This window comes from Budorcas taxicolor, chromosome 14 (genome assembly GCF_023091745.1).
Source record: "Budorcas taxicolor isolate Tak-1 chromosome 14, Takin1.1, whole genome shotgun sequence".
NCBI classification, from domain to species: Eukaryota; Metazoa; Chordata; class Mammalia; order Artiodactyla; family Bovidae; genus Budorcas; species Budorcas taxicolor.
Window position 1 is genome coordinate 13776561 of NC_068923.1, and position 23142 is coordinate 13799702.

Sequence of the window (23142 nt, forward strand, 5' to 3'; positions counted from 1 at the left end):
GCAGCGTCCGGGGAAGCCCGCAGTGCGACACTCCTCCGAGGGATGAGGGGGTTCCCTCAACCCCCGAACCCCTCTCCCACCCTCTTCCACTTCTCTTGAAACAGAAGCCGCCTGCGTTTCGGTCCGGGGCCCCACGACCCGCCCACCTCGCCGTGTGGCTCGCCGCCGCCCTGCTTCCTGCTGCCAGAGCAGCCCCGCCAGGGCTGCAGCTCCTCGGAGGACTTTGCTGACCACTCCCCGCCCTGCTGGGGCCACTGTTACAGCGTCGCTCTCAGTGACAGCTATTCATGTCTGTTTACGGGCCTTCTTTATTTTATTGTTTATGTTTTTTTTGGCCGCGACGGGTGTTTGTTGCTGCACATGGGCTTTCTCTACTTGTGGCCAGCAAGGGCTACTCTCTAGTTGCAGCCGCAGGCCTCTCGCTGCGGAGGCTTCTTCTGTTGCAGGGTTCAGGGTCTAGGCTCTGCGCCTTCAGCAGTTGCCGACTGGGGGCTCTGCTGCCCAGGCACGTGGGATCTTCCCAGACCAGGGATCCAACCCGTGTCCCCTGTGTTGGCAGGCAAGTTCTTAACTGCTGGGCCTCCAGGGAAGCCCCCTGTTTTCCCACTGTTCCCGCCCCACTAGCAGGTGGTTCCCTTGAGTAGCAGGTACCTTCCCTTGAGTAGCGTCCCTTCATCCAGAGCAGTGCCTGCAACCTCTCCAGTATCTTGCCTGGAGAATCCCAGGGACAGAGGAGCTGGCGAGCTACAGTCCATGGGGTCGCAAGAGTCGGACACGACTGAGCGACTAACCCACCACCACCACCTGCAACCTAGCAGGTCCTGAGTGGGTCTCGTCCAGGCGGTACTCCGAGCGCCCGCGCCCCACCCACAGCGCGCACAGCCCCCGCCCCGCGGAACTCTGCGACGCAGACTTGTTTCCGTGGGAGCGCATTCGGCGTGGGACCCCAGCCCTTCTCGGTCCCAGCGGCAGCGCATGGCGGTAAGCGGTGTACAGATGGGGAACGCCTTTGGGCGGTCGGCGGCTCCTCATGACCCTCGTCCTTTCCCCCTTTCCCCAGGCTCCAGGACATCCTGCTCGGGAGACAGCGGCAGCCCCAGGCCCAGGTACTGCCCGTGCACCCTGCAGCCCCTGGTTCCCCAGGCTGCTTCCTAAAGCCCCGAGTCCTTTCACTGTAAGGCCTCAGCCAGTCCGTCTGCTTAGGGCGCCCTACGTGCCGTGACGCTGCCTCGAGGACCAAGAAGCAAAAGAAGAAAACCCGGGATGGGTCGTCTGTTGCCAATGGAAGCGGGAAGACCCCAGAAAAGCAGGCCCCCGAGGAAGCCCCCCTAAGCGCAGAGGCCCAGGCAAGGGCGGGCCTCAGCCGGGAAGGGTGAAGTCCCGGGCGCGTACTGGGCGGGAGCCCGCCTGTGGGTGTGGTCCCGCATTTACAGCGGGAAGTGGGTGAGATGCGGCGTTTGGGGTTCCTATGGGATGAGGCTGGAGGCCCCAGCGCCCCGATGCCCGCTTACAGTCACTAACCACAATCCATCATAGGCTGAGCAGCTGGCTCGGGAACTGGCCTGGTGCGTGGAAAAGCTGGAGCTGGGACTGAAGATGCAGAGACCCACCCCTAAGCAGAGTGAGGGCCCATCTGTAGAGTTGGGGGAGGGAAACGGTGACGGTCCTATGGCCTCAGGTGCTGCCAAGGGATGGAATTGTTGCCTTTGCGGTAGGACAGTTGGAAGTGAGGATAGAGGTTACTAGTCCTTTGTTTTCATTTGCAGAAGAACAAGCTCTTGGAGCAATCCGAACCTTGCGCAGCCAGAGAACCCCCCTGCCCCGGAAGAGGCAGCTGATGCGCTCTTTGTTTGGGGACTACAGGGCTCAGATAGAAGCCGAGTGGCGCGAGGCCCTGCAGGCTCTCAGGACTGGTGAGAAGCTGAGAACTGGTTGATGGAGAACTGCCTAGTTCAAGGGGGCAGAAGGAAAAGCCTGGGCAGTGAAAGGGGGAAGCCTCGAGCAGCGGGGCTCCCACAGTAGGAGGGGACTCAGGAAAGCTGCGGGGAGAAAGCCTGGGTCGCGGGTCACAGAACGCCGGCTTGGACTAGGGAGGCAAGGAGAGCAGCGTTAGTGAATCTCTGTGATTCTTAAGGATGTGAGATGATAGTACTTACCTTATAATTTTGAGAAGCCAGTAAGTTAATTTTTACAATGTTAGAGTTGTATGGGCAGTTAATGTTTGCTGCTGCTACTGCTGCTAAGCCACTTCAGTCGTGTCCGACTCTATGTGACCCTAGAGACGGCAGCCCACGAGGCTCTCTCATCCCTGGGATTCTCCAGGCAAGAACACTGGCGTGGGGTGCCACTGCTATTATTATTCAATTCTGATACTGTCCCTCTCTTCGCTTACAGCTGCCCACTCAGCCCAGGTGCAGCCTGTAAGTGAGGCTGCCAGAAAGAAGAGCCGAAGGGTCTGCAGACCTCGTCCAGAAGGAAGGTCCAAGGGCACCTTGGATACTTGTGATGAAGAGTTTAGGTTTAATTTCTTTTAGCCTCTTCCCTAGAGTGGCCACCTCTGCAGTGGGGCAGGGTTTCTCTGGAGTGCAGCACTTTTCCAGGAATGCTGTGGGGGCAGATGGGAGACCTGCATGTTGGCTGCTGACAAGCCCAGGACCCCATTTGTAGGTTTTCAGCTGAGATGTCCCTCCTGCCAGAATAGGGAGGTTCCTTTAGATGGTTCTACAGTAGACTGAAGTGAGTGTTCACACTGTGTTGTAGAACAGCTGTCCCCAGCCTTTTTGACACCAGGGACAGATTTCATGGAAAACAGTTTTTCCACAGAGAGGGTGGGAGATGAAACTCAGGTTGTAATGCAAGCAATGGGGGGGAGTGGATATAAATACAGATGACTCTTTCCTTGTTCGCTGTCTTTTCATCTCCTGCTGTGTGGCCTGGTTCCTAACAGGCCATAGACCAGTACTGGCCCAGGGGTTAGGGACCCCTGTTATAAAAGACTCTCAACAGTCTCAGGAGCAGACTTAAGTAGGTATTGTTAATAAGGGTTAGTGGGGAAGCTGTATAGTTGTACACTGGTGCTCACTTATGGAAGGATGTCCTCTCAAGTGGTGTGGCGCTCCATACCATTGAGTCCCATTGCTATAATAAAACTGTTTCTTAGAAATGTGGATAAGCAAAAGCATGTGCTAACAGTGCTGTTACGGGAAATGTAGATGAGGTGGTGTCAGGCACTGCTGGGTGCAGGCTCTCACCCCAGGGCTTGGTCCTTTGTATTGCCTTCATTCCTGAGCAGGTGTCATCCTCAAGGAGCCAGTGTATCCCCCAGCAGCCCAGGCTTTGTTCTGAGGAACAGGTAGCTTCTTGCCCTAAGAATCCTAGCCAAATACCAGCATTGAATCTCTGGGCAAGCTCTGATGTCAGCTGCTCCAGGTGATAGTCCCAGGACTTCTGCATTAAGTTGGGTTTTCACGGTGGCTTAATTCTCTTGTGACTGTGATGCCATCTTTGGTAGTGTCTCCCAAACTTGCAGACTAGACAGAGACCCAGAGCCCACCTGCCTACTCAGCATCTCTGCTTTGGTGTCTCACAGATATTTCACACTTGACATGTTCACATCTGATTAGTCCCTAAATCTATCTTCTGCTTTCCAGTGAATTCCACTACTGCCCACCTAGTTGATTAGGCCCCAAATCTGTCATCTCTGCAAAAGGAGTTCCTGGATCCAGTTCCAAAGAGTGAGTGAGTGTGTCTGTGTGTGTGTGCGCGCACCTTGGCTTCCTCACACCAACAGCAATTCTTGGATGTCGGCAGCATGTCCAAAATTCAACTCAGTTATGATGCTATCTACCCAGACAGTCAGATTCCACAGGAAAGTGCTCAACCTCACAAGACCCAGTTCTGCTTCACGCACTAGTTGCAAGTCCAGGTTGTTACCTGTATTTCTGACCAACTGGCTACAAATCAATCAGCTTCCCATGACCCAGTTCTTAGGTTCAGTTAACTTGCTACAGTGGGTCCCAGAACTCAGGAAAATTGTTTACTCACTAGATTACCAGCTTGTCAATAGGATGTGAATAACAAGCAGACGAGATACAGAGCGCCAGGGATGAGGAAAGGCATGGACCTCCATGCTCACCACCCAGAAGCTCTGCTGGCCTCTATGGAGGCTTCCTTCACCCAGAAGCTCTGCTGGCCTCTATGGAGGCTTCCTTCACAGACACCATCAGTTCAACCTCTAGCCTGTCCCCGCTCCCTAGAGGTAGAAGTTTTTATCCCTCTAATCACAGGCTTCATTCTCCTGCCAGCAAAGTGACACCTGACATCCCTCTCTACCAAGTGAGGACACACTGAGGTGGCTGTACTTTAGGCCTGGGAAAGAACTGACCAGGAGCTAAATCAGACAGCACACTGGTCTTGGACTTCTCAGCCTCCAGAAATGTGAGAAATAAACTGGATTTTAAACCACCTGGTCTGTGATTTTTTGTTATGGCAGACTGAGATAACACACCATTCTGTGGGTGGGGAAAAAAAGGCTTTTCAAGAAACGTTATAGGGAAAACTGTATATCCACACGCAAAAGATTATAAACTTGGACACTTACCTGTCAAGATATATAAAAAATTAGTTCAAAACAGATCAAAGACCAAACCATAAGACCTAAAACTATGAATCTCTTTGAAGAAAAGATAGGGGCACATCTTCATAATACTGGATTTAATAATGATTTCCTGAATATGACACCCTAAGCACAGGCAACAAGAGAAAAAACAGGTAAGTTTTTGTTTTTGTTTTGGCTGTGCTGGCTCTTCTCTGCTGTACGGGCTTTTTCTCTACTTGCAGCGAGCCGCTGTGTGCAGGCATCTCTCATTACTTCTCTTGTCGAACAGCAGGGGCTCTAGGGCGAGTGAGCTCCAGAGCACAAGCTCAGAGTTTGGCACACAGGCTTGGTTGCTCCGGGGCATGTGGGCATCTTCCCGGATCAGGGATTGAACTCATGTCTCCTCCACTGACAGGCAGATTCTTTACAACTGAGCCACCAGAGATGCCCTAGATAAGTTGAACTTCATAAACATTAAAAACTTGTGAATGAAAGGACACTATCAACACAGTAGACAGAAAACTCATAGAATGAGAAAATATTTGCAAGTATTATTAATCTGATAAAGATTACCCCTTTAATATGAATGGAAAGTAGATTTCTAATTTAAAAATAGACATGTAACAAAGGTTTACTGTATAGCGTAGGGAACTATAGTCAACATCTTGTATAACCTCTGATGGAAAATTATTTCAAAAATAATATGTTTATGTGTATAACTGAATCACCATGCTGTATACCTGAAACAATGTAAGTCAACTATACTTCAATAAAATATATATTTTTTTAAAAAAGGGAAAATTAAAAAGACTACCCTTCAAAATACATAAAGAACTCCTACACCTCAACAACAAAAAGAAACAGCCCAATTCAAAAATGGGCAAAGGGTCTAAATAGACACTTCTCCAAAGAAGACACAGAAATAAATAAAGGGTCAATAAGTGCATGAAAAGATGCTCAATATCATTAATCATCAGGGAAATGCAAACCAAAAGCAAATGAGATACCACTTCACACTCATCAGTATGACAATTATCAAAACAATAGAAAACAACAAGTATTGAGGAAGACATGGAGAAACTGGAACCTTCGTGAACTGACAGTGGGGATATAAAATGACACTGCCATTGTGGGAAAGTTTGGTCATTCTTCAAAAACTTAAAAGAATTACCATGTGATCCATCAACTTTATTCCTGGGATTATACCCCCAAAGTAGTGGAAGGATGGAAAGTACAAGCACAGATTTGTACACCAATGTTCACAGCAGCATTATGCACAAAGTCAACAAGCAGAAACACCCATAACCCATCAGCAGATGATGACGGGTGAACAAAACATGGTGTCTCAAAACAATGGAGTACGCTTCAGCCATGAAGAGACCTTACGTTAAGTGAAATGAGCCAGGACACAAAGGCAAATGTGTGACCTCACTTACATGAGTAAGCAAATTCTTAAAAGAGAATAAGGAAAAGGGGAAGAGTGCAGAGTTTCTGTCTGTAATAGAAAAGTTTTGGGAACAGATTTGCTGATGGTCATACAACACTGTGAATGTATCTAACACCACTGAGGTGTACACTTAAAAATGGTTAAAATGATACAAGCAACTCCTGCAGCTCAATTCCAGAAAAATAAACGACCCAATCAAAAAATGGGCCAAAGAACTAAATAGGCATTTCTCCAGAGAAGACATACAGATGGGTAACAAACACATGAAAAGATGCTCAACATCACTCATTATCAGAGAAATGCAAATCAAAACCACAATGAGGTACCATTTCACACCAGTCAGAATGGCTGCGATCCAAAAATCTGCAAGCAATAAATGCTGGAGAGGGTGTGGAGAAAAGGGAACCCTCTTACACTGTTGGTGAGAATGCAAACTAGTACAGCCACTATGGAGAACAGTGTGGAGATTCCTTAAAAAACTGGAAATAGAACTGCCTTATGACCCAGCAATCCCACTGCTGGGCATGCACACCGAGGAAACCAGAATTGAAAGAGACACGTGTACCCCAATGTTCATCGCAGCACTGTCTGTAACAGCCAGGACATGGAAGCAACCTAGATGTCCATCAGCAGATGACTGGATAAGAAAGCTATGGTACATATACACAATGGAGTATTACTCAGCCAGTAAAAAAGAATAATTTGAATCAGTTCTAATGAGGTGGATGAAACTGGAGCCAATTATACAGAGTGAAGTAAGCCAGAAAGAAAAACACCAATACAGTATACTAACGCATATATATGGAATTTAGAAAAAGGGTAACGATAACCCTGTATGCGAGACAGCAAAAGAGACACAGATGTATAGAACAGTCTTTTGGACTATGGGAGAGGGAGAGGGTGGGATGATTTGGCAGAATGGCATTGAAACATGTATATCATATAAGAAAGGAATCGCCAGTCTAGGTTCGATTCAGGATACAGGATGCTTGGGGCTGGTGCACTGGGATGACCCAGAGAGATGGTATGGGGAGGGAGGTGGGAGGGGGGTTCAGGATTGGGAACACGTGTACACCCGTGGTGGATTCATGTTGATGTATGGCAAAACCAATACAGTATTGTAAAGTAAAATAAAGTTTTTAAAAAATGGTTAAAATGGCAAATGTAATGTTTTTACTGGAGAAGGAAATGGCAACCCACTCCAGTATTCTTGCCTGGAGAATCCTATAGACAGAGGAGCCTGACGGGCTACAACCCATGGGGTCACAAAGAATCGGACACGACTGAGTGGCTAAAACACAATGTTATTACCACAATAAAAAAGGCAGTCTCAACTCTATTAAGTGACATAGGAAACTATGAACAACATGCTGTTTTAAAATTTACAAGGTGTAAAACTACATAAACACGTAGAACTCTCCAGTATGAGTTTTCCAGGACTGAGGAAACAGGAGCTGCACTCACAAGTTCCACAGTACTTCTCTTGTGGCTGCTATTTGAGTGTCTGGACACAACCTACGCTGATCGCAACAGTAGTGAGTTCTCTTTCTAAGGGTAGGCCACAGGGCTTCTCCCTTTTGCTTAGCTTTTTCCACTCACTTTCTCTAAAATGAACATGCACTGCTTTTAAGAAAAGAGGTTTTTTAAAATCAGAAGTGCCTGTTCACCTGTGACACCATGTGGACAGTAAGTAAAGAGAGGGTGGTCACGTGCGGGAAGCGCACCACAGACCTTGGGCCTCCCGACCGTCACAGGGAGAAGTCTTCCCGGAGGTGAATCCTCTGGTGCTGGGACATGTTGGAGCTGTGCCGGAAGGCCTTGCCACACTCACCACACGTGTAAGGCTTCTCCCCAGTGTGGATCCTCCGGTGCTGCAGGAGGTACGTGCCCTGGCTGAAGGCCTTCTTGCAATCAGCACACTTATATGGCTTCTCTCCGTGGTGTGACCTCTGATGGTGGATGAGTCTGGAACTGTTGTGGAAAGCCTTCCCACACTCGCTGCACTTGTAGGGCTTCTCCCCCGTGTGGATCCTCTGGTGCTGGATGAGGTGGGTGCTCTGGCTGAAGACTTTGCCACAGTCATTACACTCATAGGGCTTCTCTCCAGTGTGGCTTCTCTGATGTTCAACAAGCTTGGTTTTTTGGATGAAGGCTTTCTCACATTCATTACATTTATAGGGTTTTTCCCCAGTGTGAATTCTTTGATGCTGGATCAGATTGGAGCTCTGGGTAAAGCCTTTGCCACACTCTTTGCACTCATACGGCTTCTCTCCAGTATGGGTCCGACGGTGCCGGATGAGGATCGAGCCGTCGCTGAAGGCCTTCCCGCAGTCACTGCACTTGTAGGGCTTCTCGCCCGTGTGGATCCTCTGGTGGTAAATGAGGGAGGAGTAGGCACTGAAGTGCTTCCCGCACTCGCCGCACTTGTAGGGCTTCTCCCCGGTGTGGATCCTCCGATGCTTCATGAGGTTGGGCCTCTGGTTGAATGTCTTCCCGCACTCATCGCAACGGTAGGGGATCTCTCCAGAGTGCATCCTCCGGTGACTGATGAGTTCACAGCTCTGGTGGAAGGCCTTCCCGCACTCTTCACACTTGTAGGGTTTCTCTTCACTGTGCAGTCGCTGGTGCTTGACAAGGTTAGCGCTGTACCTGAAGGCCTTCCCACAACAACCACAATAATGCAATCTTTTCCCAACAGGAATTCTCTGATCTTCTTTAACAACTAAATTCGCAGGGAAAATTTCCCCTGAATCGTGAACTATATTTGTTTTTTTGCACCTGTGTACACGTTTATGGTTATTAAGGTATGATCTCTGTTCAAAACTCTGTTCACATATATCACATTTGTGAGATCTTTGATCAGGGATAGGCCTTGACCCCGACCTGAGGTTTCCTCCAGACTCCAGGCCACACTCCTCGTTGACCAGTGCGACTAGCCTGGGGCCTCTCTGCTCCCCAGGCCTGTCCAGGCACCCCTCTGGCTCCCTGACACGCTCATGGGCTTCTCCTGGCTCAGGTCCCTGGAGAACACTCCCCATGAGTGGGTCCAGTTGTCTCCCAAACAGCATTTCGCCTGAAGTGACCTCCTGGTTCTCAGTCCTGGTCCCATGAGCTGAAACAACAAACAGAACACCTCGAGGTCACCTGTTCTGACTCTGAAAAGAAGGTAAAAGATGCTGCCAACCACCTGCGGACTACCAGCTCCACCATCTCCAACGTCATGCAGACACGAGAGCCTGGCAGTCAGAGGCTAAAAGCCTTGCCCAGGGCTGCAATCACAGGGCAGTGCAAGTATCTGCCCAACTCTTAATACCCAAACTTTCCTGAACACAGAGCCCGCTGGGTGGGACTGCAGGATACTCGTCCTCGTCCCAAAAGGACGGAAGATGGAAGCTTCACAGCATCACCGAAACCAGAGCAAGGAGGGGCCCTAGAGGACACTAAGAATATCTGATTAAGAAGTGAAAGCTGAACAAGTCTACGGTTACCTGACAGCAGCTGATCCACCCCAACATCCACGGCGGGAAACTGGCTGCCTCCCCAGGAACAGAGAGAGCACAGCTTGTGCTAACTGAGGATTAGCGTGACAAGCACACAGGCCACATCCATTCTCAGGGCTCTCCCCAGGGACCTGAGAGACCACCCATGAGCCACCAGCACTTACACTCCAGACGCCACAGAGGATGCCCTCATCTGAGGCCTTGTCTCCACCCTTCCTTCCCTGACAAGACACACAGTGACTCCACGTGCAGGAACATGCTCATCAGAAACTTGTTCTCTGTGAGCCAAGACACACACACACACAACAGGCACAAGGTGGGGACAACCAAATGCCCTGCAGAAGTATAGTGGAAAATACTCTGCGGTATGTTCATGACAGAACAGCAAATGGTGATGAAACCAAACAAACTCCATAAAACACGGCAGCCCTGCCCTGCAGGAGTCAGAGAGAAGGCCCAGGGGAGCTATGGAAGATGACAGAGGAGGCCCTGTGGTCTCATAGGAAACTAGGAATGTTCCCTATTTTGAACTGGTGGGTAGACTGTACAAATTCACTGAGCTGTAAATAGGATTTGTCTCATTTCTATAAGTATTTATATCTGAAGAAACAAATTTACAAAAGAGAAATTCAAGTCCTTTGAGCCAACAGTTCCTTCCAGGGACACTAGGAAGACACCTGCAGGACAACACCCTCAGGTCATCCGCAGGAGTGAGTCTAAAGAACACCCTTCCCACGCACCTCCAGTGAGCACAGGGACACAGAAACAGAAATGCGTTCAGTGAAAACTCAGCAGCCCAGCAATGCACACAGATCACTGCATTCCTGCTAGGAAGTGACGTCTGTGTGTGGGCGTGGACTAGGCTCCACTGGAAAAGGGACAGCAGGCGCACACCGGCAGACATCTGTATCTGGGTGCTGAAATCCAGGGTGATGTGCACCCCCTCCCTTTCCTGTAGAAGTCTATAACCATCCAGTAGGTTAACTTAGAGGCGGGTGATGAAGTGATGTTCTTCCCTGCGGCCCCGTCTGACCACCTGATGCTCCTTGGAAGGCAGGACTCTGGAGGGCAGGGCTCCACGGGGTCCCTCAGGGCATGCCCAAGTGTCCTCCCCTCTTCTCCTCCATCAACACAGCCCCCTCTCACCCTTCTACAAGATTCAGTTCAAGAATCACCCCATAACTTAAACAACAAAGATACTGTACCACACGGGGGAAACAGCCATTATTTTGTATTAATTTTAAAAGGCATATAATCTAAAAAAAAAAAAAGGCATATAATCTGTAAAAATACTGAATCACTAAATTGTACCCCTGAAACTAACAGAATGCTGTAAATCAACTATATTTCAATTAAAAGAAAGAGCACCCAGGTTTTGGCAGAGGCCGCTCCCAAGGCCGCTGTACTGACCATCTTCCTCCAAACCCATGAGTCAGTTTGGTACCACATTCTGTGGGCCTCCACACACGCTTGTTCAGCAGGTGAGTTGGGGTGGCAGCCCCCCACGCACCTGAGCCATCGACGCTTGGTTGCTCTGCCCCATGCATGTCCAGGACCCACAGCTCATCCCCTCGCTCCAAATGTACAATCACCTCCGGTTTGGGACCTGCAAGTCCAGCTCCTGGGAAGGAGACGGGGCCTGGGGTGGGTGCCACGGACACAGTGCGGGCTCACCCGGGACTGCCAAGGGAGAGGACATACACGTGCGGGGGTGACAGGTAGTCTGGATACTCCCTGGAGGGGTGGGCGTGGGCATGCAGTTGAAGATCTGAGCACAAGGGCTCTCTCCATCAGGAGGCGCATCTGCCTTGGGCCTGGGGAAGGGAGGCAGTCTCATCTGGGGCCGCCTAACCAAGCCCCACCGGGGGCCCTCTGCTGTGCAGACCAGGCCTGCCTGGGACCAGAGTCAGTAATACGTCTCTGAACTCAGGGGATGAGGCCCCCAGCCCAGGCCCTGCTCAGCCCTCAGCCCCCAGGGCTGTTCCTTGGGTTGCATCCCAGCGAGGGGCCTCACCCAGCGATACCAGGTTCCTGTAAGTCTCCAGCATCACTTCCCTGTAGAGGCCCTTCTGAGCAGGGCCCAGAAGGCCCCACTCCTCCTGCGAAAGGAACACGGCCACGTCTTCGAAGGTCACTTCAGCCTGTAACAACAGGAGCTGCTGAGGCCCAGGCGTGGCTCAGGCTGGGCCCTGGGCTAGATAAGTAGCACAGAGGTGACTACAGGCCTGACCCTCCATGTGTGGCCTGGAGTAGTGGAGGGAGGGGTGGGCCCTGACCCTTTGGCTGCTGAGCCAACCCATTCAGGGAGGCTAGGCAATTCCAAGGTCACTCTTCCTCTGCTCAGCACCCCTCAGCATCCCACACCAGAGAAGCCTGACAGTTGCTAAGGCTGAGCAGACAGGGAAGCCCTGGGAAAAGATCTCCCGCCTCCCAGGGAGGATAGATGCTCACCTGAGGCAGGGCACACAGATGCAAAGCTGCCATCCCCCGGTACCCTGGGCTTCCTGGGATGGATGCAGGAGCCAGTCACTGCCTGGCCCCTCCCGCAGTTGGCCTCAGCACTCGGCCTCCCAGGCAGACTCTGCTCCCTGCAGACACGTGCAACATTTCAGATCATCTGCCCCTACCTCCTCCCAGGCACAGAGTTGTCTCGTTCAGGTGGAAAATGGAGAGTCATTCACTTTATATGAAAGAATAAAGATAACACATTAAGGGCTGAGAAGGAAAGAGAAGTTAAAAAAATTCAACAGAAGGCGAAGAGCAAAGACAAAGATTAGGAGCCAAAAGACACAAAATGAGAAGTCCAATGGTTGGGTAACTGAAGCAAAAGGATTAAACTCACCTACTGGACGCAAAAAACTCCCCAAGAAGAGACACAAAGTGCACCTATATAACCTAAAATACACAGAAAGGCCAAACATAAGGCAGAACAGAGAAACAGTAATTAAAATAAAGCTACAATAGCTATATTTACCTTCTCTGTATTTTTAAAGCTCTTTATTGGAGTAAAACTTTTATACAGGAAAGTCAACAAATCCTGACCACACTGGTCAAGGGGCTCAGTCCACAGAACCAGCCGTCAGTCCTCCGGCAGCTGCGGGCTCTGCCTGCTTCCCGACCTCCCAAGGGAGAGCTGCTACCCTCCTCTCACCAGCACAGACCAGGGCCCTGGGGACTCCATCAGACTAGCTATGCCTTCTACATTGTGTGCTGGCTTCCTCCCTTTGGCACACTATTTGCAAACTTAATATGCATTGCTGCATGTGGTTTAGCAATATTTATACCAATCAAAACAAAATTCAAACCAATAATCATTATTAGGAACAAAAGCAGACACTGCATGTTAATAATAGGAAAAATCCATCAAAAAGCTGTAATTATAAACACATATGTCTACCAACAAATCCTCAAAGTATAGACAGAGCTAAGTGCAGTGCCGATAAGAAACATACAAACCCTCCCCTGCAATGAGAGATCTTAACACACTTTCCTCAGAAGAGAGTGGATCAAGCAGAGAATACCTACTTAAAGCATAGAGAATACATACACATTTTTTTTCAAAATGTACACTGAATATTATAAGAAATACCACATACCAAGCAAAAAAAGAAAGTTTCAAAAAAATGCCAAAGACTGGCAAACATTCATATTGTGGTTCTACTATCTGATTAATTTTTTAAAAGTACCCCTTCAAGAAAAACATAAGAACAGAGACTGAAGGGAAAATGGAAATAAAGCTTACCTGAGGAAAAATGGGCATCCTTAACACATTTATTTTAACAAAGGGATTGAAAGAATAATCTAAGCATTAAACAAGAAACCAGACACAGAATAAGAAAGCAACTCAAGGAAAGAAGATGAAGAAAATAAACATGATTTAAAGAAACAGAAAATAATCTCAACCTTGGTTCTTTGAAAATGCTAATAACATCTGGCAAGTCCAATGTGGGGAAGGGGAAAAGATGGAAAAGGACACACTATTTTAAAGAACAAAAAGGGGAACACAATTTTACATATCACACATACAGCAGTGGTTTTCAGAATGCAAGCCTAGCCCCTGGCAGTCCCAGCACTCAAGTCCGGTTGGTAGCAACCCTAAGGTAACACAACAGAAGCGTCTGCATTGGTCAGGGACAAGATGGGGATGCTGGATTCCTCACTCCGCTGCTGTAACAATGCACCAATGACCCCAGTCAATGCATTCAGTCACAGAAAAAGAAGCAGATGCCATAGCTCAGTGGTTAGTGAGCACAGGTCCAAACTTGGGTCAGGGAACTGAGATCCTGAATGCTATCGCTTGACCAGAAAAGAAAAGAAACACAAGCCATAAAGATTGGAAGAGAATAGACAAAATCATCATTATTTGAGAATGATAAGACCACCTACATAAAAAATGCAAGAGTATTAGCCAAGTGTTGGGATGATAAAGTTCAACAGGACTGCCATATAGAAGGTCAACAGGCTAGTTAATATCACTCCTGTGTACTAGTAATCAGCAACCAAAACACAGTTTTTACAACACCTACAAAAACGACATGTTTATGAACAAAACTTTACTGAAGGACACTAAAACAAACAAAAAAAAAACCACCTAAGGAGAAGTAGACAGTGCTCATCAACAGGAGGACTCAATATAAAAATGTCAATTTTCCCCAAATGAATCTATTAATTCTATACAATCAAAATTGCAATAGGACTTTCCTGGTGATCCAGTCATGAGGAATCCACCTGCAGGAGCCATGGGTTCAATCCCTAGCCTGGGAAGATCCCACATGCCAAGGGGCAACTGATCCCATGTGTCACAACTACTGAGCCTGCTCAGTCTATACCCCAAGAGCTGCAATCACTGAGCCCACAAGCCCTAGAGCCCAGCCTCCACAAGGAGAAGCCACTGCAAGGAGAAGACTATACACCGCAACTAGAGAAAGTCCGAGCAGCAAGGAAGACCCAGTGCAGCCAAAAAACCCAGAACATATCATGATATCTGAGCACAATAACTATCATGAGTCATGACCTAAGATTAACCAAGGAAATGCCAAAGAACTCAGGCAGAGCCATACCCTACCAGATAGCAAGTCTTATCACAGGGCTGTGGTCATAAAAGTGAAATACAGCTGTCCCTAACTGTCCATAGGGAACTGATTCCAGGATCATCCTCAACTGGGTATCAAAATCCAAAAATGCTCAACTCTCCTATATAAGCTCCATGCATATACTACGACACACTTACAATGTTAACAGCAATGTACCATCCAATAAATGGGACCGGCACAACTGATTTCCACAAGTAAAATTAGATCCTGCCTTCCACGGCACACAAAAATGTATCTCAGGTTGAAGGCCTGTTTCTTAAAAATGTTTATGGCTGGTATAAGAAAATAATACAGAAAACACACTACCCAAACAGAAAAAATTGCTGAATTTTACTCTATCAAAAAACACTTCTGTATGAGACACCACAAAATTAAAAGCAAATGGCATGATGAGAGAAGATATTTTCAAACATACTTAATAAAAGTTATGGGCATCCCAGGTGGCTCTGCAGTAAAGAACCTGCCTGTCAGTGCAGGATATAGCAGGTTTGATCCAGGTCAGGAATATCCCCTGGAGAAGGACATGGCTAGCCACTCCAGTATTCTTGCCTGGTAAATCCCATGGACAGAGAAGCCTCATGGGCTACAGTCTACCAGGTCGCAAAGAGCTGGAAACGACTAAGCAACTAAACAGCTGCAACAATAAAAGATATACATAGGATATATTTAAAAATACAAAAAGAAACAAACAAACAAAAATCAATATTTAAACCAGAATTCCCTGGTGGTCCAGTGGTTAGGACTCTGTGCTTTCACTGCGGAGGGCCTGGGTTCAATTCTGCCCACATTCGCTGCCCAACTGAGGCCAAGCACGGCAACTACCGAGCACTCGCTTCAGCTAAAAAGAAGCCGGCTGGTCTCAACGGAGATCATGCAAGCCACAACGAAGACTCGATGCTGCCAAAAATAATAATTATTTAAAAATAAAAAATAAGACCATTCAACACACACAAAGTAAGCACAGGATGAAACCTAGTAAATCAGATAAAGAAATCAAACTGTCCAATAAACATCTGAAGATTTTCAGTGTAATTAAAAATTAGGAAAACGCAAACTAGAACAAGACTTCTCATCACCACAGATAAGGGAAAATATATAAAATGCTTCACAATATCTACCGCTGGGCTTCTCCCCATGGCTCAGTGGAAAAGAATTTGCCTGCAATGCAGGAGACTCGGGAGACGCGGGTTTGACCCCTGGGTGGGGAAGATCCCCTGGAGAAGGAAATGGCAACCCACTCTAGTATTCTTGCCTGGAAAATCCCATGGACAGAAGAGTCTGGTGGGTTATAGTTCATAGGGTCACAAAGAGTCGGGACACGACTGGGAGACTGAACACACGAAGGCCTGAGAAACAGGGACTCCGAGAGTCCTGCAGACAGTCTGCTGTCACTCTGGAAACCCACCTGGCCCTACCTGGCAGAGCTGAAACTCTTCGAAGCCCTGGGACAGGAAACCAAATTGAAGGTACGTGCCCTTTAGAAATTCTTGCTAATACACCAAAGACTCACAAGGATGTTCCTGCATATCTGTGTACAAGCAAAAAGTATTTTTTTTAAGCGACATATTAAAAACAGAAACCTGTGAGGCAAATAAAAAGGTTCCAAACCTTGAATAAAAGCCTCTGAGAAGAGAAACAAATCTGGCTGCGGGCAGAAAGGTCTCAGAGCGTCGGAAGCAGAAACAGGGGAGGAGGGAGAAACGTGCGGGGGGCGGGGCCCGCAGGGGAATGGGGAGGGGCTGCTGCGGGAAGGTGACAGGAGCTTGCGCGCGGGCCAGCTGGAGGCCCCCGAGTCAGGAGGCGGAGGTGAAGGGCCACGGTAGGGCAAGGCCGGCGCGCGCAGCGCTTGGTTACCGGCAGCATCTCACTCCGCGGAAGCAGCCCCTTGGGGCGATTAAGGGAAGTCCGGTGGAGGGACCAGGACGGGCTTGGGGCCGGTGACGGAGGCTCCACCGCAGTAGAGGGGCCCGGCGAGTAACGACCCCAGCCGGGAGGGACCCGCGGGACTCGAGGCCTTCGGGTGGGACCCTCGGCGGGAGATTTGGAGTCGAGGGAGCGTCCCCACCCCGCGTCCCGGGCGCCCCGCGGCCGTCCTCGTCCCCAACCGCCCACCCTCACCTCAGTGCCGCCCAACAGCGGCTGACGGACCAGGCCCCGCCTGCTCCCTAGGCCCTGAAGACCTAAACCTGATCGGAAGTGACGATCCTTCCTCCGAGATACTGGCAGGGGGCGCCTTCCGGTCGCTCTGGGAACAGGACTCCGCGTCTCGGTGGTCGGCTGTCGGCTTTTAAGTCGCTTCAGTCGTGTCCGACTGTGTGCGACCCCAGAGACGGCAGCCCACAAGGCTCCCCCGTCCCTGGGATTCTCCAGGCAAGAACACTGGAGTGGGTTGCCATTTCCCTCTCCAGTGCATGAAAGTGAAAGTGAAGTCGCTCAGTCGTGTCCGACTCTCCGCAACCCCATGGACTGCAGCCTACCAGGCTCCTCCGTCCATGGGACTTTCCAGGCAAGAGTACCGGAGTGGGGTGCCATCGCCTTCTAGAGGAACATAAAAGCTAAGCCTTGGCTCCAAAGGCTGCCGCCAGTTGGCAGTCTGGACTCACGACCCGAAGGCTAGGCGGAGGCTTTTGGTGCTCAAGATTCCAAAAATTCTTTGCAGCGACACTCTCCCTAGACAGCCACTCAAGGCACTACAACTAAGATCAGGAAGGCCCTTTTCTTTACAGCTAAAGGCAGAATGTGAAGAACTAAAGGGCCTCCTGATGAAAGTGGAAGAAGAGAGTGGAAAAGTTGGCTTAAAGCTCAACATTCAGAAAACTTAGATTATGGCATCCGGTCCCATCACTTCACGGCAAATAGATGGGGAAACAGTGGCTGACTTTATTTTTCTGGGCTCCAAAATCACTGCAGATTGATTGCAGCCATGAAATTAAAGATCAGTCCTGGGTGTTCACTGGAAGGACTGATGTTGAAGCTCAAACTCCAATACTTTGGCCACCTGATGCAAAGAGCTGACTCATCTGAAAAGACCCTGATGCTGGAAAAGTTGAGGGCAGGAGAAGGGGATGACAGAGGATGAGATGGTTGGATGGCATCACTGACTCAATGGACATGGGTTTGAGTGGACTCTGGGAGTTGGTGATGGACAGGGAGGCCTGGTGTGCTGTGGTTCATGGGGTCGCAAAGAGTCAGTCAAACACAACTGAGTGACTGAACTGAAAGGCAGAAAAGTACACCCTTCTTCAGGACCATGTGATCACTCAGAAAATGAAAATGCTTCCCTGGTGGCTCAAACAGTAAAGAATCTGCCTGCAAAGCGGGTTTCATCCCTGGGTTGGGAAGATCCCCTGGAGAAGGGAATGGCCACCCACTCCCATATTCTTACCTGGAAAATCCCATGGACAGAGGAGCCTGTGGGGGCTACAGTCCATGGGGTCGCGAAGATTCACACATGAATGAGTGACTAACACACACACTGGTCAGAGTAGCCCTTGTTTTAAACCTCTGCCCCCAGCATCAATGCCTGTAAATGAGGCCTTAATGCTCTTGGAACAAACCCTATTGGCCAGCCCCCTGGACAAAGCCCCAGGCTTTACCCAGTAAAGCAAGTTATGTCCTGGCAAACATGTCCAGTGCCCTTTTCTCCAAGTAGCAGCTTACAGTCCTCTCATGACAGTGGTCTCAGCAACAAAGGGTACTGTCTAGGTGTGGGTGGCTGAGGGCAGGTGGGACCCCAGATAGGCAAGACCAAAACTGAAGTTCACACTAGCAACAGGCATGGACCATGAGAACACGGAGCCACCTGGAACCAGTGACATCCTGTCACCGAGGGACCCTGCCGCACAGCATCCCAAGACAGCCAAGGTGACCAGCTGCTGTGTACCACTTAGGAAGGTGGCTGCCAGTGCCCTCCACCCAGGCTACAGAGGGGCACCCTTCCTCAGCCAGCCACCCACCACCCACCCTTACCGTCCCCTTACCATTACCTTACCCCTGTCAGCTTACCATTCACTCCTGTGGTCAGTTACCCACAGTGGCTTGAAGCTCTTGCTTTCACATCAGCTCACTAGCAGATCCACCAGGGGCAGGGCACTCTAGCTGGCCTGTGGAAGCACATGGTCCTGTTATGGGCCCCCAATCCACATTGGTGCCCAAGCCAGCATGGCCCTATCAGCTTTGACCAGTCTATCATTTAAGTTCCAGACAAGGTGCAGGTGAGCTATCGCCAAAAAGGAAGCCCGTCTGTGGAGCAGTCAGTCTGGTCCTTCCACTGCAAGACAGAACACCCTGGCCCTCAGCCTGTGGCACCAGGGGCACCACTCACACCCAACAGCACCCAGAACCTCAAGACAAGTTGAAGGTAATGAACAGGAGACATGGAGGTTACATTCCTTGCGAGTGGGATTCTCTGCTGTATGTGCTGGGGGCGCGGGGGCAGGTGTGATTTACAAGAGGCAAGGTGTGAAGCAACCCAGCAGCCTCACCCCCCAGAGCCTCCACTGTTCCCTGGTGCACAGGGCACTCCTCGGAGAGGGGACCCTTCCCTCTGAAACCACAGAAACACACAGCTCGGTTGTGAAAAGAAACAAGCTTTATTGAGCCGCAGCCCTAGTTCTCCTTCTCCTGCACAGTCTTGGTTCCCCGGAGACGCCCAGTCCGGCGGGCAGCAATGAGACCCACTTTCCGGCCAGCAGGGGCATCTCTGCGGATAGTAGAGGGTTTGCCGATGTGCTGGTGGTTGCCACCTCCGAAGGGATGCTCGACAGGCTGCACAAAGAAGGAGGTGATGGTGAGCTGGGGCTGACCCTGATCTACCTCAGGAGGGCTTGGGAACTGGCACAATCAACCAGCCTGCGCTTACAAACCTACCTCACACCACAGATCTCCCACCATAAAGAGGAGACTCTCCAGGAAGAAACTTGTCCACCCAGTCTTACAGGCCTTATACACCGAATACTGACCCCACTGTCCACTTCTGGGCTACTTACGTTCATGGCCACACCCCGCACCCGTGGCCAGCAGTTCCTCTTTGCCTTATACTTGTGGTAGGCACGGCCAGCCTTCAGAATGGGCTTGTCAATGCGGCCACCTCCAGCCACCACACCTGTTGGAGACCAGGAGACTCAGGGAGATATATCACCCACCCCACCCAGCACTGGGGGACACTCCCATCAGGCAGAGCATCCCCTGGTGTGTCCTTGCCAGTGCCCCACCACCATGTGTCCTTCAGGATCACATGATCCCAAGAGCCTCAAAAATGCCTGGAAACCATCACCAAGCAGTAAATCCTGCTACAGCCTGTCAGTCAGGGCTTCCCCAGTAGCTCAGACAGTAAAAAATCTGTCTGCAATGCAGGATACCCGAGTTCAACTCCTGGGTTGGGAAGAAGCCCTGGAAAAGGGAATGGCCACCCACTCCACTATTCTTGCCTGGAGAATTCCATGGACAGAGCAGCCTGGCGAGCTACAGTCCATGGGATCGCAAAGAGTCAGACACAACTAAGCAACTAACACACACAGCCTGTTGGCTGACAGTTTCTTCAGCTGCAGGGTAGCTAAACCAGGGCTTTACTCACATCGTCTATAATGCCCACCTTGAGCCATGGCTTTTTACAAGTCCTCCCCTTTGCAGGGTCTGACACTAGGCTCCTCCCCACCCCAAAGAGGACAGCTGACCTGGCCCACCACTTCTCTGCCATTGTTTTGCTTATTCTGTGAGGACACCCTCAAGAGCCTCCCCCAGGCAGGACTGGATTTGCCACACGGATTCAAAGATGTTGTCAAACAGCCAACAAACTTGAGTACATGCATTTCAACATACTGTGTGGCTTTAACCAGGTGCCCCACAAAAGCAAAGATCACCTAAACCTAGGTTATCCCAGAGTGCAGCTAAGCCTGCCTTTAGAGTCCAGCATGTTGAACCCACTCTCATTCAACACCCAACCAGGAGTTAAACAGCAAGTACTTGCACTCACTTAACAAGTATCCCGAATTAGACCACATATTGTGCTCAAGATTAAAAGCCCCGAGTGAAGCAGGCAGCTGGGTTCCTGGCCAGTCTAGCTGCTGGCTGTCCACAGGAGACTCACAGCATACAACCGCTGCCTTCCACTCACCGACCACAGCTCTGTTGGCAGAGGAGATGACCTTTTTGGAGCCCGAAGGCAGCTTCACTCGCGTCTTCTTTGTCTCAGGGTTGTGGGAGATGACTGTGGCATAGTTTCCAGAGGCTCTTGCCAGCTTGCCTCGATCACCAGGCTTCTCCTCCAGACAACACACGATGGTGCCCTCAGGCATGGTGCCCACAGGGAGCACGTTGCCGATGTTGAGCTGGGCTGCAAGATAAAGGTGGTATGTCCTCGCCACTGCTTGCCAAAACCAAGGCCACTCTCCTCCTACAGCTCTCCGGGCACTCACCGGGACGCCTGGCCAAGCAGGTGTCCCCAAGTGAAGACTGCAGCCTCAACGTTCCTCCCTCGACCCAACCTGTAAACCACCAGGCACCGCAAGTCCCTCCCCACCTCGGCGTGGAGCTCACCCTTTTTGCCGCAGTACACAAACTGGCCGGTGTGGATACCCTCAGCAGCGATAAACAGCTCTGTTCGCTTCTTAAAACGATACGGATCCCGGAAAACCACTTTGGCAAGGGGCGCTCCGCGGCCCGGGTCGTGGATGATGTCCTGCGGGTCGAGGCAGCGTGAGCGGCTTGCGGGGCCCGCTGGGCGCCCCGCGCCCCCACCCGTCCCGGCCCACGCCCCGAACCTTCACGATGCCCTTGATATATCCGTGTCGCTCGGCGAAATCCACGGCGCGCAGGCGCGCGGCGCCTTTTCTGTGCTTCACATGTGCGCGGAACACGGAGCCGGCGCCCTTTCTCTGCCCACGGATCACGCGGCCCATGGCGGTGGTCTGAAGGCAGCTCACGGTCAGTGGCCGTCCGGCCCTGGCATCCCCACCACCGGGCTTCAGGGACCCCGCTCCCTCGGCTCCTCCCTCCCGCCCTCAGGATCCTCCGCGTCCCCAGCCCTAGCCGTGCGCCCCGGCGCTTTTTCCATACTCAGCTAGGGTCCCTAGCGGTGCCTAGGACAACGGGGAGCAACGGGGGGCGCCGGATGGCGCCGGATGGCACCAACACGTCCTACCTGCTGTAGAGCGCGGCCGAAAGAGGAAACACGGCCCTAGAGAGCCGCCTTATCTTCCGGGGTGGGGCCGAGAGCCCTCAACCTTCCGGTCAAGGGCCGCCGCCGCCGCAATGCACGCCGGGACTTGTAGTTCTTTTGGCGGTCGCCCGTAGCCCCTCCCGCGCTCCCGGCCCTCTGCGCAAGCGCACTGAGTTAGAGGGGGCCGGCGCTACACTTCAGACCCGCGGGTCTAACGGCGAGGCTGCTCTCTAGCAGAGGGGCCGCAGATTAGGTGGGCAAGGTTACCCGGCAGGAAGTCTCCAGCAGGATACATCTTTCTTTAGGAGAGGGGTCTCCTGGAGAAGTGGAAGGAGTCCTTCCAGAGAAGGTCCCTGGAGTTAGGAGAAGAGGAGGTGGAACCCCTGAATGATAACAGAATAGGCACAGACGGGGAGAGTTTAGTGATCAAGACCCTGGGTGTGCAGGTTAGGCCTGAAGGGGGAGAGCCGGCGAGGTAGGGAGAGAGGGAGGGCAGGGGTATCACGGAGCAGAGGGACTTGCGTTCGGGACTCCCGAGTGGTGTTTTTGCTCCAGTGTGGCCTCGCAGGGGTGGATGCCAGGGAGACATCGGAAGATGACAGGAATGGGAAGGAAGTGGCCATGTGGCCAAGTTCTGAAGCCACGAGGGAACAGAGGGGACTGTGCATGAGGCCCAGGAAGAGGCAACCGGCTGGGCTTGTCAAGGAGAGCCCACCAGGGGGCAGCACTTCCCACAGCAGGGCCAGAGCTGAGGGGCACCTGGATCTCCTTGGGGCAGGTTGAGGGGTTTGGGGGTCAGCTGCTCAAAGGCCTCGAGGACCAGAAGGTCACAGGGATGGAGGTGGGGACAGTGCTTGGACTTGTGTGCTGTGGGGTCCCTGGGATGGAGTATGGGGGAGGGGCGGAGCGGGACACACGGCCCTCCACTCTCCCTTTGACCCTAAACTGGCTTCCCAAGCTGTGGATGCAGCTAGAATAAGGCTGACCAAGCCCACTCCAGGCTTGTGTCCAGGCTCTCACCGCAGTCTGGGTACAACAGGGGTAGCAATGCAAGCCCAGGAGCAAGGGCGTGTCTGGTGGCTGTGAGCCCCGCCTGGGGGCCATGGGCCCAGGGAAGCCTGAGACCTGCTGTTCCAGGGGTGGTGCTCATGTGGGCTCCTCCCTAAGGCCTACCTTGAGGCACATGTGTAGACTCAAGGGAGGGCAGCTGATGGTGGGGCTTGGAAGGTGCACACCCCTGCCTCATGCTTGGTGCATCTATGCAGAGATGGTAGTACTGGCTGGCAAACCTCCCACAGTCTGAGATCTGTGCCTCAGCTCCCCTCACTGGTCCGAATATCAGCTTC

General features: G+C 51.2%; 3 protein-coding genes across 13 annotated transcripts; 1 reads left to right on the forward strand and 2 right to left on the reverse strand.

Annotated features, from left to right (window-relative positions):
• Nucleotides 1-946: 946 nt before the first annotated feature.
• C14H8orf33 (chromosome 14 C8orf33 homolog) lies at nt 947-4464 on the forward strand. Of its 2 annotated transcripts, XR_008200589.1 has the most exons (7): nt 947-981; nt 1061-1106; nt 1204-1346; nt 1537-1621; nt 1767-1913; nt 2395-3734; nt 4305-4464. XR_008200589.1 is itself a non-coding variant. In XM_052651682.1 (6 exons), exons 1-6 carry the CDS (start codon nt 976-978, stop codon nt 2532-2534), a joined length of 567 nt encoding a protein of 188 aa, XP_052507642.1. In that variant the 5' UTR covers nt 947-975; the 3' UTR covers nt 2535-4464. The 2 variants fall into 2 exon arrangements, 1 of the variants encoding a protein (XP_052507642.1); XM_052651682.1 differs by having other exon boundaries at nt 2395-4464.
• Nucleotides 4465-7328: 2864 nt separating this feature from the next.
• Nucleotides 7329-16815, reverse strand: ZNF34 (zinc finger protein 34). Of its 10 annotated transcripts, none has more exons than XM_052651671.1 (7): nt 16756-16815; nt 16053-16165; nt 12387-12439; nt 11996-12224; nt 11559-11685; nt 11055-11165; nt 7329-9156 (listed from the first exon to the last, which is right to left on the reverse strand). In XM_052651671.1, exons 4-7 carry the CDS (start codon nt 12026-12028, stop codon nt 7793-7795), a joined length of 1635 nt encoding a protein of 544 aa, XP_052507631.1. In that variant the 5' UTR covers nt 12029-12224; nt 12387-12439; nt 16053-16165; nt 16756-16815; the 3' UTR covers nt 7329-7792. The 10 variants fall into 10 exon arrangements, with proteins under 10 accessions (XP_052507631.1, XP_052507633.1, XP_052507632.1 ...); XM_052651673.1 differs by having other exon boundaries at nt 11996-12132; nt 16043-16165; XM_052651672.1 differs by having other exon boundaries at nt 16043-16165.
• Nucleotides 16816-19208: 2393 nt separating this feature from the next.
• Nucleotides 19209-21838, reverse strand: RPL8 (ribosomal protein L8). Its single transcript, XM_052651541.1, has 6 exons — nt 21779-21838; nt 21399-21545; nt 21175-21316; nt 20753-20971; nt 19626-19741; nt 19209-19404 (listed from the first exon to the last, which is right to left on the reverse strand). The coding sequence occupies exons 2-6, from the start codon at nt 21534-21536 to the stop codon at nt 19246-19248; spliced, it is 774 nt and encodes a 257-aa protein (XP_052507501.1). The 5' UTR covers nt 21537-21545; nt 21779-21838; the 3' UTR covers nt 19209-19245.
• Between the last annotated feature and the right edge of the window lie 1304 nt (nt 21839-23142).